At 41.7% G+C, this 15855-nt stretch overlaps 1 protein-coding gene across 3 annotated transcripts in view; it reads right to left on the bottom strand.

Annotated features, from left to right (window-relative positions):
* Positions 1 to 15855, bottom strand: part of AK5 (adenylate kinase 5) — a 241717-nt gene that overhangs the window by 84873 nt on the left and 140989 nt on the right. For all 3 annotated transcript variants that reach the window (XM_066376595.1, XM_066376596.1, XM_066376597.1), the window contains one exon: positions 10295 to 10371. In XM_066376595.1, the coding sequence (XP_066232692.1) occupies positions 10295 to 10371 (77 nt within the window). The remainder of the gene's footprint in view (positions 1 to 10294; positions 10372 to 15855) is intronic.

Genomic DNA, 15855 nt, shown 5'->3' with positions numbered 1-15855 from the left:
CTATAAAGTTTTAAACATGTTCAAGTATCTTCCATTACAAACAAACAAAGAAGCAAGCATTAACTTCCCCCAATAGCTCTTTGTAAGGTCAACAATTTCCTCCCATGTTTCTATATACAAAGCCCATTTTCCATTCTCCCTCTTCCTCATCTTCTCATCAGTATTTGACACTCTCTGCTTTTTGAAATAATACTGTTTATTTTGGTTTTTGGAACCTCATATTTTACTGGTTTTCCTAACAGCTTTTTCTACATCTTTTGCTGCCTCATCTTCCCCTACCAGCCTTTCCGTTTTCTCAGAGCTTGGCTCTAGACTAGTGTTATTTCCTAGTGTCCTTTCTCAGTGAATGCCACTACCATCCAACCCAGCTGTACAAGTTAAAAACCCAGGCATCGTCTTTAACAGCTCACTCCCTTTTGGCTCTCATATGCATTCCAACATGAAGTCCTGTAGGTTTTGCCTCACAGGGAGCTTTCCAATGCATGCCTTTCTGCCCCTCTCCTCCAGCACATCAGTGCAATGCAGCACCTGCGATCTTTCATCTGGACCACTGGAGCCTCCCACTGGACTCCCTAAATACATTTTGCCTTCCTCCAAAGTGCTGTCTATATTGCAGCCAGAATATTTTTTTTAAAAAACACAAATATAATATTGCTACGCCCTCCTGCCTCCCTTCCTCAAAACAAACAAAATTACTCTTCAAGGCTTCCCACTGCTCTTTGGATAACAGTACGGCACTTAACCCGCTCCACAGAGCGCCAGTCCCAGGCTCCTCTCACACACACTGCCTTCCGCTTCCTGGGCACGCCAGCCGCACCGGCCTGCTCTCAGAAGCAGGCTTCTTCCTGCCTTTACATGCTATTTCCTTTGGCCGACCATCCTTTGACCCCCCCAACGCTTTCTTCTTATCTCACTTTGTCACATATACCTGGTTACCTCTGACTCATCTTTCAAATCTCAATCAAGCATAATTTGTCTTAGAAAAGCCTCTCATCACCTCACTGATCACAGCTACACATTGCGCTATGTACTTCTCCCAAACCCTGAACACAGTTTTAATTACATATTTATTTATGTGATTATTTTATTATTATCTATTTTTACTCTAAACTCCAGGATAGTAGGAACTGTGTCTTCTTCTGCTTACACTGTATCTCCAGTACCTCCTATAGAGTCTGGCACATCAAATATTCTCAATATTAGTTGAATGAATATGTAAGTAATGAAGCTGAAGGAAGGCATGGGCATAGACGAAGCATTTGTGTGATGAGAAAAGGGGTCCTATGACGGAACTTAATGAACACAGCATTTTCAGGGGAAGGCAAAGAAAGAAAAAAATTGAGGGGAGCAGAAAAAGAAATAATGACCAGAGAGGCGGCATAAGCCAAGGAAACCAGACTTTTGGGGAAAGCAGAAAGTGGCCCCAGACATTGTAAGAACTGAGCAGTGTCATCCTGACCTGGCAGCTGAGATGATTCTTACAGTCTGTTAGGGAAACAGAGCGGGCAGAAGCTGACGTACAGGGCAGAATGGGCAGTGAGAGAGAACAGAGAGTCATGGGAGGTGGCTTCTCTTTTACCAAATTTGGGGTTGAAGGACAGGGGAGAGGAAAGCATCTCCTATTTGACAGTTCTATGACACTTGGCACTGTTCGTGGCTCCTTCTTTCTTCAAAGTGGAGCTGGAGGGATGGTAGACAGAAAAAGAAAGATACTTTGAGGGTGAGAACTTTGAGAAGATAAAGCAATACCCATTAATAAAGCAAGGTCCCAGGGAGATGAAAGAGATAAGATCAAGGACATGATGCACAGTGAGCCTGAAGATACTCTCTTGTTTGGTGTGTACACATGAACGATTGTTATGGCCTGACCAGGTGGTGGTGCAGTGAACAGAGCATCGGCCTGGGACGCTGAAGATCCAGGTTTGAAACCCCAAGGCTGCTGGCTTGAGTGGGGGATCATAAACATGACCCTATGGTTGCTAGCTTGAGCCCAAAGGTCACTGGCTTGAGCCCAAGGTCACTGGCTTGAGCAAGGGGTCACTGGCTCAGCTGGGGCCCCCCAGTCAAGGCACACATGAGAAAGTAATCAAAGAACAACTAAGGTGCCACAATGAAGAACTGATGCTTCACATCTCTCTCCCTTCCTGTCTGTCCCTGTCTGTCCCTCTCTTGCTCTCTCTCTCAAAACAAAAGGGGGAAGAACAGGAAGCATAAACTCCCTTATGTGCCTTGACCAGGCAAGCCCAGGGTGACTTCAGTGTTCCAGGTCGACACTTTATCCACTGCACCACCACAGGTCAGGCAAAGTCTGCCTTTTTTTTTTGATGAGTGTTAGCAAGGTATATATTTCACTAGCCTTTTATATTAATCTATATGTCTTTATATTTAAAGTAGGTTTTTTTTTGTTTGTTTGTTTTTTCCTGAAGCTGGAAACAGGGAGAGACAGTCAGACAGACTCCCGCATGCGCCCGACCGGGATCCACCCGGCACGCCCACCAGGGGGACGCTCTGCCCACCAGGGGGCGATGCTCTGCCCATCCTGGGTGTCGCCATGTTGCGACCAGAGCCACTCCAGCGCCTGAGGCAGAGGCCACAGAGCCATCCTCAGCACCCGGGCCATCTTTGCTCCAATGGAGCCTTGGCTGCGGGAGGGGAAGAGAGAGACAGAGAGGAAAGCGCAGAGGAGGGATGGAGGAGCAAATGGGCGCTTCTCCTGTGTGCCCTGGCTGGGAATCGAACCCGGGTCCTCCGCACGCTAGGCCGACGTTCTACCACTGAGCCAACCGGCCAGGGCCTAAAGTAGGTTTTTTATAGACAATATATAGTTGGGTCTTGTTTTTAATCCTCTCTGAATATCTGTCTTTTAATTTTTGTATTTAGATCGCTAACATTTAAAGTCTTTGTTCATATATAGTTGGATTAATAGCTACCATATTTGTTACTGTTTTCTATTTGTCTCCCAAGTTCTTCATTCCTGAGCATTTTATATACCTTCACTTTCTCTCATTTCTTACCATATTGATTATACTTCTTTTTTTTTTTTTTTTCTGAAGCTGGAAACGGGGAGAGACAGTCAAACAGACTCCCGCATGCGCCCGACTGGGATCTACCTGGCACGCCCACCAGGGGGCGACGCTCTGCCCACCAGGGGGCGATGCTTTGCCCCTCTGGGGTGTCGCTCTGTCGCGACCAGAGTCACTCTAGTGCCTGGGGCAGAGGCCAAGGAGCCATCCCCAGCGCCTGGGCCATCTTTGCTCCAATGGAGCCTCGCTGCGGGAGGGGAAGAGAGAGACAGAGAGGAAGGAGAGGGGGAGGGGTGGAGAAGCAGATGGGCGCTTCTCCTGTGTGCCCTGGCCGGGAATCGAACCCGGGACTTCTGCACGCCAGGCCGATGCTCTACCACTGAGCCAACAGGCCAGGGCCTGATTATACTTCTTTTTAAACTTTTTTAAAAGTGTTCGTTCTAGAGTTTGCAATATACATTCACAAATATTCAGAGTCCACTTGTAACTAAGTGGACAGTGCAAGTACCTTATAATAAAACACTGCTAATTCCTCTTGCTGGCCCTGTGCATCACTGCTGTCATTCATTTCACCTATACTTAAGCATATATAATCAAACACATTGCTGCTATGATTGTTTTGTACAAACTGCTATCTGTTAGAGCAATTAAGAATAAGAAAAATAAAATTTTTACTTTTTCATTCTCTGATACTCTTCCTTTTATTATGTAAATCTGAACTTCTGACCAATATCATCCTCCTTCTCTCCAAGGAACTTCTTTTAACATTTCTTGCAGTGCAGACTCTACTGGCATCAAATTCCTCTAATTTTTGTTTGAGAAAGTCTTTATTTCTCCTTCTCTATAGAAAAGCAATTTTTTTTCTCTAGCTTCTTTCAAGACTTTTTTCTTTATCTTTGACTTACTGCAGTTTGAATATATGCCTAGGTATAATTAAAAAGAAATTACCCTGCTTAGTGTTCTCTGAACTTCTTGCATCTATGGTTTGATATTTGACACTAATTTGGGGGAAATTCTTAGTTATTGCTTCAAATATTTCTTCTGTTCCATTCTTTTCCATATAGTATTCCCATTATAGGTATATTACACTTTTTGTCATTGTCCCCCAGTTCTTAAATATTCTGGTCCTTCTTTTCCAGCCTGTCCCCTTTGCCTTCAGTTTTGGAACCCTATTGTGGTAGCCCCATGCTCAGAAGTTCTTTCCTCAGCCACGTCCGGTCCTTTAATGAGCCCATCAAAGGCATTCTTCATTTCTGCTACAAGGTTTTTGATCTTTAGCATTTCTTTTTGATACTTCCTTAGAATTTCCATCTGCTTCCATTATTCATGTACTCTTGTATGTTGTCCACTTTTTCCATCTAAGGACTTAGCCTATAGCCAGTTTTTATTTTTAATTTTAAAAAACCCTCTTTTTTCTGTTGTTGAATATTCCTGCCATATCTGACTCTTGTTCTGATGCTCATTCAGCATCATCAAACTGTGTTTTTGCTTTTTAACATGCCTTGTAATTTTTTGTTGAAAGCTGGACATAATGCACTAGGTAAAAGGAACTGCAGTAAATAAAGTTTTACTAATATGGTGGCAAAGTGTGTGTGGGGAGGATGGGAGTTGTTCTACGAAATGCAGGCAGTCCTTCGATTAGGTCACAGCGTTTTGGAGACCCTATGCCCCTGAACTGTAAACTTCACCAGTGCATCTTAGGTCGTCCTCCCCCACACACACTTTAGGTCGGGCAGAAAGGCTAGAAGTGGCAGGAGTTGGTATTTTCCTTCTCGTAGGTAGATTAGGCAGGCTCTGATAAAGACTCGGCAGGTTAGGTTCTGGGAAAATCAGTTTCTCCTGGGAGTAAACCTTGTTAAGAAAATCAAACTGCTCTGGGCTTTTCAACATGGTCCTTTCTCCTTGCTCCGCCAGAAGCACAAGGAGATTTTTCTCTGATATTCACTATGGGAACCTGGTCAAGTTCCAGGAGATGAAACTCACAAAAGTGTGGGACCTCTCTATCTGGGTCACTCTGGAGTTTTTAACTCTCAGACTTGCCCACACTGAGCCGCTGCAATTTGTCAATTACAGTTTGGGTTTCCTACCTGGCACTGGTTCCTGTGGAGATTCTTGCTCCTGGGTTTGTTATGATTCTCAGAATTTTCCTGTCTGCCTTTCCAATTTTGGGTGTAGAGGTTTGTCTTATGACCTCACTTCTCTAACAGACCTAATAATCATTGATTTTTCAGTTTGTTCAGCTTTTTTACTTCTTGTTAGGGCAGAGCGGTGACTTCTAAGTGCTTACACACCAGATCAGAAACCAAACATATTCAGACAATTAGCATTCATCTAGTTCTAGCTGAAGATATGGTGGCCTCTGTCACCTACAGAATGGCACCCATTCCTGAAAAGTTCAGTCTACGTTGAGTTTTAGGGAAGGAAAAAGCACAGTGTTCACATTTTTGAAGCATTTGTTCTGTACAATGTAACTAGGTAACTAGCACTCCCTACTTCCTACAACTAATTCTTAGTGGAATCATTACCATCATCATCTAGAAGAGGAAACCCAGGCTCAAAAGAGTTAGCAAGTTATCAAAAAATCACATATTAAGTAGAAGAACTAGACATCATTTTATTGGCTTTAAAAATAATGGAAATTTACTGAGCACGTGCTATGAACCAGATCGTGTGGCAGGCTTCACTGACACACACGGAGCAGAACAGTCCTTGTAAGACGAGAGAATACTACAGCACAGGGCTTTACGGAGCCCCTGAGAAGGTGAACCGAACACATGACAAGAGAAGGACTTCCTCAAGGAGAAGCTTGGTCTTGAGGCGGCACGAGTGGGGGTTATCTGGGACAGAGATGATGGGGTCGGCACAGCTTCCATGCAGAGGAAAGGGGCTGCCAAGCACAACCTGCTTAGGGAGACTGCACATGGCTCGGTGAGGCTGGAGCACCCAGTGTGATTTGAAGATTGGCAAGGGGTGAGTTTGGGAGGGATGCAGGGGTTCAGATTCCAATTCGTAGGCTCTCATGTACCCTGGTAAGAGGTTCCATTTTAATTCTGGCTTCAATGAGGACGTAAGAAAGGTTTTAAGCAGTGGAATGCCAGAACTGACTTTTCTTTTCAGAAAGACGATTTTGACAGGTGAGGAGCCGGGGAAGGGACACTGGTTAGGAACTGCCGCAGTGGCCCCAGGGAGGAAGGCTGAAGGTGGGAACCAGGGCAGCGGCCGTGGGCCTGGGGAGGTCCGGAGTGACTCCTGCTCCAGAGTACGAACTGGCTTCTTCATCTAACTGATGCAGGGTGGGAGAGAAAGGAAGAAGGATAGGAAGATGCTCTGGTTTTTGGCTTGGGCAGCTGGGAGGATGGTGGTATCATTCACAGAGATAGGGAAAGCAGAAGGGCGAACAGATTTTGTGGGGGAAGATGGTGAGTTTGGTTTTGGATGTGTTGAGTTTGAGAAGCACATGGGAAACCCAACCATTGCTGTTTAGTAGAGAGACGTATGCAAAACTATGGCTATGACTGTGCTTCTCAAAAGAGAGCACGTGCAGTGAGGTGTGAAGGGGCCAGAGCATCCACATTTAAATAACGACAGACAGAGAGGAGTTTAACAAAGAAACCAAGAAGGAGTGAGCTGGGGAGTATGAGGAGCAGCAAGAGAAAGTAAGCACACTAGGAAACAAGAGCTTTGTGGCCTCGCTGGCTGGCTCGGTGCTCATGATCTATACCTTCCTGGTCACTAAGCAAGCTCTGTTTTCCAGCCCTCTTGCGTGTAGGGAGAGCCAGGGACCAGGGTCGGGGGGTATTAAAAGAATGTGGGAGGAGGTCATGGGCAATTAAGAGCCGGTCTGTTTTCTTCCTGCTCTTGTCCTTTCCATCTCCATTCCCTTTGGAAGTCACGTGGAAGAAAGCCTTTAGAAGGAAAACACTCTGATTTTGAGTTATATTTGTCACTGTAGCAGAACCTAGCCTGTCTTTCCTGGTCACAGCTCTGCAATCAGACAGCTGTTTGCATTGTCTTTACTTCTTGCCAGCTTTGCGACCTTGAAAAAATGGCTTAATTTTTATGTGCCCCAGTTTCCTTAATGGGATAATAATATAAAGTTAATAAGTAATACTATAATAAGTGCTAAAATATATTTTGTTATTTTAATAAATACACATTTTAAACAAAGATGTTCTAAACAACTTACAATAAAGAAGTAATAATATATCTATCTCATATTATAAAAGGTAAAATGGGGTAATAATCATGAAGAACTTAGAATAATATTAAACACTCTAGAAATGTTAGATGCTAGTAGAGAGGAGAAAGCCAAGAATGGGGGAATGCACAATGCAATGTACAGGTGATGTATTACAGAACTGTACATCTGAAACCTGTGTAATTTTATTAACCAATGTCACCCCAATGCATTCAATAAAAAATCTGAAATAAAATAGGGGTGGTTTACAGATGGAATCAGCAAACCCCTCCCTGCAGATGGAATCCACTCCACTGCCTGTCTGTGTCCAGTCTCCCAATTAAGACTGGGAGAACTTCCCATTTTTAAATAGTTAAAATGAATTACATGAAATTTGCCAAGAATTCAAATTTCAGTATCTGTAAATAAAGCTTTGCTGGAACACAAATATACCACACTCATTTGTTTAAGTATAGTTATGCTTGCTTTTGCACTGTAGCAGCGGAATATGAGTAACTATAACAGAGACCTTATGGCCCATAAAGCCTAAAATATTTACTACCTGGTTCTTTACAGTAAAAGTCAGGTGAATGAATACAGTAGAGGTCAAGAAAGATAACTAAAAAGTGTTAACTGGAATTGGTACTAGATTACCAGTGAGCTTGAGAAGGGTTTTTTGAAGCGGTGTAAGTAGAAACTAGATTTTGGTGGGACTGAGCAAAGTTTGATTTCTGACTCTTCAACTTGCTCGCTGTGTGGTCTTGGGAAGTCACTGAACTTCTCTGAGCTTCAGTTTGGTCAGCTGTAAATTGGGAATAACAGAACTACCTTCTTGAGTTATGGTAAGGATTAGCCATAATGCATGTGATCTGTAAAACACAGTATTTGGTTTATAGAAGGTACTCAATAAATTCTAGCTCTTGCTGTATTTAATCTGCTGCTACCAAAATTGCTATTCCTTTGTTGGTAATGCCTTTTCAATTTTAATTATTTTCTTTGTCTTCTGTGTTCTTACATTTTACAATATATGCCAAATCTTTGCTCAGATCACTCCTCTTCTATGAGGCCATCTAAGTTAATATTGACCACCCTCTAATATGCCCCCCATCCCACATTTCTAATTATTTTACCGTGTTGTACTTTTCCTTTTTTCACAGAACTTACTACTTCTGACAATTTACGGAATTTACTAATTTACTATGTTTATTGTTTACTATCTGTCTTTCCCACTAGGCTGTAAGCTACTTGCCTCGTACATACCATTATATATAATATTTCAAATGCCTAAACAATACCTGGCACACAGTATGTACTCAGTTAGTATTTGATGGATGACTAGATGGATAAAGAATATGTGAGAATTAAAAAATAAAACTTACTTAGGACTGGTTGCACCCCATCCATCTGGGGACTTGTCTTTTACCATCTCTGTGAAATTCTCAACTATTATCTGTTAAAGTACAGCCCTTGTTCCCTCCCCTCCATTTTCTCCTTCTGGAATTCCTGTTAAAATATGCCCAGTCATTCCATCCTTAGTGTCTCCTAAGTTCTTTCTTATACTTGGCAACTATTTAGCTCTCTATGTTATTCTAAGGCAATGTCCTCAGTTCTATCACCAAGTCTCTTTTAACCATGTCTACTCTACTATTCAACCTGTTAACTGAATTTTTATCTCAACAATATTTTTGTGCCTAGAATTTCTATTTCTTCCTTTCTCCTTCCTGCCTCTTCCTTCCCATTTCCCCCCCAGTACTTGTATTATGGTTTCAAATCTTCACATTATCTCTTTGTCATTTAAAATATTCCTATATCAAGACTTCTTTCAGATTTTTCTGTTATCTCTAGTTTTTGGGGTATGAATCCTTTCATTTAATGAATCAGCTGAATTTCTGGTTAGGGTTTATTTCTCTGTGCAGCCTGGAATTTGGGGTTGTGAGCTCACCTTCACCAGCGGTTGTCTGGCGTTTGCCTCTGCTGAGGCCTTAGGTTAGCAACTGAAAAGGCACCAAAAACGGGCCAGTGAATGGCCTGTCTTCAGAAGCTAAGAAAGAAGGCAGAGAATGTGCTCAAAGTTTGTGTCCCTACTGTCAAACTTCTTGTATAACTCTTTGCTTAATATTCCTGTCTATGAAATAAAGGTAATAATTCCTATTTCCTAAGGATGTAGTGAGAAATCAGTGAGATAATCAAATTAAGAAAATTAGCACAACATTTAGTATGTATTCAGTTCCTAATAAATGCTAAAAGTTACTATAAGTATGTGATAGCCATTACATCACTCATCAATAACTTCTTTCTTTGTGATACAAGGAAAGAAAACTCACCGCCTGTGAAAATAGCTTCTGAATATGAATATGCAATGTGTAGCCAGCCATTGAATTTGGAGAGTGCTCAGATCTCTCTGCTTTATTTGAGACATATATTAGTTGAAGATGGGGGGGGGGGGGGAATCCCAGAACTTGTTCACTTGGCTTTCAGCCATTGCAGAGTGCACTAATGGGAGGTGGAAGGAAGTTTCAGATATTATCTTTTTTAAAAAATAAAGCCTAATTAGAGAATTGGATCATTTGCCAACTATTGATATTTTGGAACATTAAAATATAGCAGTAGGGAGAGTTCTGCTGAGAGGAAAATGACCCAGATAAATTTCTTTGCTTTTATTCAAATAGAAAATATTTTTAACTCCTTGGCTGTGTTGTCTTTTGCCATCAGACCTTTCAAAGGTTGGAAATAGAAAAGCAGAGCCCCAAACCTGTAGTTAATGCTTAATAAATATCTTTGGTTTATTATTGGTTAAGAGGGGCACAGGCAAATTCTTGGGCAGGATAACTCATGTAACCTCATTTCTATTGCATGTAATTTTTGACTACAAACCTTTCCTTCATTAATTGCATTTTGGATCTGTGGATAAGGAATAGCTAAAGGACCAAATTTAATGACATCATAATAGCTGTAGGCTGCTATGATTTATCATGGGATATATGTTCCTGTAAAGATTTCACAAAACGATTTATAATTCTGATTTTCACAAAACAGTAACAAAGGCTGAAATTAAAAATATTTAAACAGAGAGATAATTTTAGATTTTAATTACCTGATCTTCATAATCAGATCCTGTATCAACGATCTCTCCAGTGTCCAACATCATTGAAGGATCAAGTTCACTTGAATCTAAGATTAGGAAAGAAAAGATTACCTGATGGAGGCTGTCCGTCTATGTTTCTAAAGCAAACAATCTCCTATTAGGTTTCCATATTGTCCTTATGATTACATGAAGTTTGCAAACATTTCTAGACTCTTCCCATCTGCCAGGCACTGTCTGGCCTGCAGATAGAAAGTACAGATGCTGTGGACACCATCTGCACCCTTAAATGGAACACAATCTAGTCTAGGAGATGGATCTGTCAACAGCAAGGTTCAGAAACAAAAGGGAAAGTGCTACTCATTCTGACTAGCAGTGGGAGGTGATGGTGGAAATGAGATTCTTCACAGGGAACTCAAGAGTCTGAACTGTAAGAGTGAACAGGGCTGTCCAGGAGGAAAGTCAGTCAGGGGCGTGCAAGAGAAACTGAGGTAGAAGGAACACCATGAGCAAAGCCCCAAGTGGGAGAAGAGCAGGGGGTTCCTAGAAATAAGAAATGCCGAGTTATTCAGCCCATGAAAATCTGAGTTTTTCCTCCAGCCATTGCATCACTTTAGTCCCTGAAGGTGAGGAAAACCAGGCCAACCTAATGTATTAATAGTTTCTTCCCTCCTTATGTACTAGGTTACGTGAAATTGCTTACCCAGTGATCCCAAGCCTCAACCTTAAGCCGGTAATTTACATAACAGGGCTCCTGGAGCACAATTGACTCATCATCTTCATCTAACAACTCTTTCTTGCTTCCAAATACAGGGGCGGGCCAAAGTAGGTTTATAGTTCTAATAAAAATAAATAATACCATCAATAAAGAATAATACAAGAAACTCTGTGTTTCAGGTACTCAGAACTGTCAACCTACGTTTGCGTGCCCCAGTAGAAACCACCTAACTAGCTAGAAAGACAGAATTCAGTGCTGCCTTTAAAACACTATGCACCCTGTGATGAAATAAACTACTTCATGTTTCATTTGAAACTTGGTCTTGCCAAATAATTCTTGGCCACAATGCACAATGAGTAATGTTTAATGAAGATGAGGGTTTTTTTTTAAGATGAGTTTTATTTTTTTTAATTTTTATTTTATTTATTCATTTTTAGAGAGGAAAGAGAGAGGAGAGAGAGACAGAGAAAGAGAAGAGGGGAGGAGCTGGAAGCATCAACTCCCATATGTGCCTTGACCAGGCAAGCCCAGGGTTTCGAACCGGCGAAACCTCAGCATTTCCAGGTCGACGCTTTATCCACTGCGCCACCACAGGTCAGGCTTAAGATGAGTTTTTAATAAAAACGTCAAGCACCTCACACTGTCTTCAGATGTGGGCCTCTCCAGAGACACTGCTTTCAACTTTCTTCCAAAAAGAGAATCAAAGTAGGTCCTCACATAGTCTTTTCTTGGCTCTTCTTCCTCTCCTCTCATCATTACTCCTGCTGTTTACCAAGCTCACTAAGTACTAGCCCTATCAAACTAAGTACTAAGCAGTAATGCTATTACTTATTGTATCTTTTAAAAAAATTTTTTAAAGGATGATGAAGTTTTTCAAAATGGAGATACTTTGACTCATTGAACCATTTTGGAAAAGTAACTAACCATAAAGTTGTCACATATAGTTGCATAAGTGTGTGCAGCACAATTCTAGGTGATGCCAATCAGGTCATCAGAACGACCCTTGACAATCCCATTGTTAATAAGGTGCTTGCTGGAATGGAGTTTGGAAGACTGCACACCATGCTATTAATAGAGTTACAGAAGGGTGATACAGAATTTTTAATTATATATATATAACTTTTGAGAGTGGGATTATATGTTTTCTATCTTTGTGCTTTTGGTATATTTCAAACAAAAAACTTTATAAGGTCTGTCTTAAGGTCAAGACACTTGACTGTCACAAAGCCCAGTTTAAAGATCAATTTGCAGTTGTGTTGTAAGGCTGCAAAGATGTCAGAAGTCAATGTGTATTTTTCTGTTTTAAGATCACAGACATTTTAGAACCAGTATTTCATAGGATCCCACCCCCTCATTTTAAAAAAGAGAAAAATAAGCTGCAGAGAAGTTAAACAACTTGGCTTAAGGTCATGCAGAAAGTGAGTGAGATAAAGACAGAAAGTGAGGTGTCATCGCTCCCATTTCTCCTCACATATTCCACTGACTCCAAGTTCTAAGCCAGAGCCATACCACATGGCTTTATAAATAGGCCTTTCCATTGTAGTGCTTGAGAGGAGAGGACCTGGGGGCAGGGGGGTCTGCCGGCTCTTCTACATTCTGAGAAATGAGGCAGTGAATGGTCGATGATGAGGCGGGTCCCTGGATGGCTGCGGAAATGGAAGATTTAGTAGACCAAAGGGTGTCACTCCAGCCAGTGACAATCAAAAGGTTGCTAAGTGACAGCATTATTCCAGGTGATGGCAATTTTATGTAGTTTTTATTGCTTTCCCAGCGTGGATATTATCCACCACTGACTAGTGGAAGTGGTACTAGGTACTCAATTTCTTCACCTTGCACATTTTTACAGTGATTCGTGTGGAGTGAAAAATGTGATAAGAACACAAAGGCTTATTAAATATATAGCTCTTTGAGGTCCTGTGTCCTACTTACTTTATTTAATTAGAAACTGTTCTTTTGGTTGTTTTCAAAAAGTACAAAGTGAAGGGTTCATAAACAACCCAGTTAAGAGATATTACACATTAATATTTGAAACTGGAACAAGATTATTAGAAAACTATTCTCAGCAAGAAAATGAAGAGATATTTGTTTTAAAAAAATAAAAAACCTGCGCTTACAAGAAAAAAGAGATTGGCTTTCCCAATATAATGTTTTTAACAGAAATTTTATTGTATCATAAAAGGATGGAATTTCTTGACATGTTGTTGCTTTGGGCAACAACTAATATATTATAGAAGGCAATAGACAAAGGATGTAATTATCAGCTTAGATAATGACTAAATAGCTTTTGTTTTCTTTTGTATTGGTTGCTTGGTTTGCTGGGGATGGGACCTTTAAGTTTGATATACAGAATAGGGAGGTAAATACAGGCATAGATATACATTTTTGCCTTCTTTCAATGCACAATTTAACATTAAACAACATCAATGATCTTGTTACTCAAAGAGCAAAATTAGGACATTTGAACGAAGTTATAGTATAGCTTTCATTTCCCCCAATTTTGAATTTGATTTCTTTTCAGCTTTAAAAAATTCTTTCTATAGATAACAGAGAAAAACCTGAGCTGAACTAAAACCCCATAGGGAGCACTGACTGTCACCAATTTTAGATGTAGAATGGTCTTTGGAAATATTATTTTCAGGTTATCTCCTTAAATTTAAGCGGGAAGATGACAAATGGGTGTTGGAGGTACCAGAAGGCTAACCAGACTGCTTCCTGGGATAGTGTCACAGACTTCTTTTCCTCCTAGATCTAGTGGATCTTCTATTTGACGTTTTAGGAAGGTCTTCCTCCCATTTTGAGTCCCAAAGAAAGAAACATTCCTGCAAGGCAGGGCTTCCTGGGCAGTGAAAGATAAACAGAACTCCTCTAACACTTCGTCTGCCTCTCTGAGGAAAGCAGTCTCTCCCTTGTCCTGTGTCTTCCAATAAACTATAAGCAGCTTTAGCTTGGATGTATTTCAACTCTGATTCTAAGAACAACACTTAGAGACTCTATGTATTTGATACATATATGCTGAAGGCCTGAAAAAGGAATAAAAGAACATTCACATCTTATTTTTGAAGATCTTCATTTTCTTCATTTGCTCCATAAACATTAAATACCCTATAAGTGCCTCAGGCATTACCCACAGGCATTACCTCTAATTCTAACAAGTGTGGACATATAGTAATAGTTTGCATTAGAATTCCTTTGAAGAGCCCTGCGTTTCTTTTTTTAAATATGCTGACAGGGACCAGACAGGGAGCTCCTCGAGGAATCTGGCGGTGGTGGACTGTTTTCGATAAGAAGGGAAGAGGGTTTTTCCAGTTGTCCCAAGATCTGCGGGAAGAGGGAGGAAGAGAGAGAGGGAGAGCCCAAGCAGACGGAGGGGAACAGGGAAGCACTGTTTTGTATAAGATGTGGTCTGTCCTGTGGCTCCTCAAATCCTCAGCAAAGATACTGACCTATATGTATATATAGAGTCTTTTCAATGCGACAGCCATATGCTTTATACATATAAACCACTTACTCTTCACAACATTCTCTGGGGCCCAGAAAGATTGTGTGCTGGAGCCTGATGGCTCTGCTAGAAGTACTAGTGGAGGGCCATGGGGAAGGGCAGAGGCGGATTTAACAGCGGGCACACCAGGCGTGCGCCCCCCGGCCCCGACTTCTGAAGGCCCTGCAAAACCCCAACTTGACACTTTTTTCTAACGACACCAAGTTTGGTTTCATATGTGCAATTTTAACATTAATAGTACATCATCTTTTTTATTTATTTAAAAATATGGTTAACATGTATTTTTTCCCCGTTTCTCTCTTTTTTTTTAAGGGGCCCAACATTTTCTTTTGCGCCCAGGGCCTCAACTGACCTTAATTCGCCTCTGGGGAGGGGGACACTGCAGATGGGATGGAGGGTGTTTGGGGAATGGCATTCCGTGGCACGGAGGCAACAAGTGTACGCTCTGCTCTGGATCCAAAGAAAATTTGGTGTGACTGTGAGTCCATGTACTCTGAAAATGACCCAGCTAAAGCGACCAGTTGGCAAAGGCCTTATGTGCCATCTATCTCCTGTGAGATTCACACTGGGTGTCAAACACACACACACACACACTGTTCCTCATGAAGTCTTGCACTCTATAAAGGGAAACAGACTTTTAACAATCATATTTCTAATTATGTAGTCGCAATTGTGATAAATACCCTGAAAGAAAAGCGCAGGGTATCACTCAGGGGCTGACTCTTGTCTGGGATGGGGCCTGAGGAAGCTTCCTGAAGAAATCACATTTACCCTGAGATACAAAGTAGGATCTGACCGAGTGAAGGATGGGGCTGGGAGTTGGGGAGAGCACGGCGATGCAAATGAGTCAGGCATTCCCAATGAACTTGTGCAAATGGCCAGAGGCAGGATACTTGAGGAAGTCACGGCCCTGGTGGAAGCAGGTCTGAGTGGCCCTGGTGGAAGCAGGTCTGGGTGACGGGGCAGGTGATGCCATAGAGGGGACAGGACCACGGTGGGAAAGCTAAGGATATTTCTGCCATGTTAGTGGCGCTGGTGCTCAGCCTTCTTGTAGAAGAGTTGTTGAAAGTTTTGTTTTATTTTTTGTCAGGGAGGCAGGATGATCAGACCTGCATTCAGAGGAAACCCATGGCAACAAGATTCATGACAGACAGAAGAAGCCAGAGATGGGCAAGGAACGGCATAGCCTTCGATGAGTATAGTGGAGATTGAGAACAAGGACTGGACTTCCAAGGTGTCCCCGAGGACTGATGATCAGTGTGGGCTGTGAGGGGAGGGACATTTTTGTCAGGCTCTCTTAAAAGAGAAATACTGCGTGATTTCACTGATGCATGCAATCTAAAAATGTCAACTACC

This window comes from Saccopteryx leptura, chromosome 3 (assembly GCF_036850995.1).
Source record: "Saccopteryx leptura isolate mSacLep1 chromosome 3, mSacLep1_pri_phased_curated, whole genome shotgun sequence".
NCBI lineage: Eukaryota > Metazoa > Chordata > Mammalia > Chiroptera > Emballonuridae > Saccopteryx > Saccopteryx leptura.
This window is presented reverse-complemented; position numbering and strand designations above follow the sequence as displayed.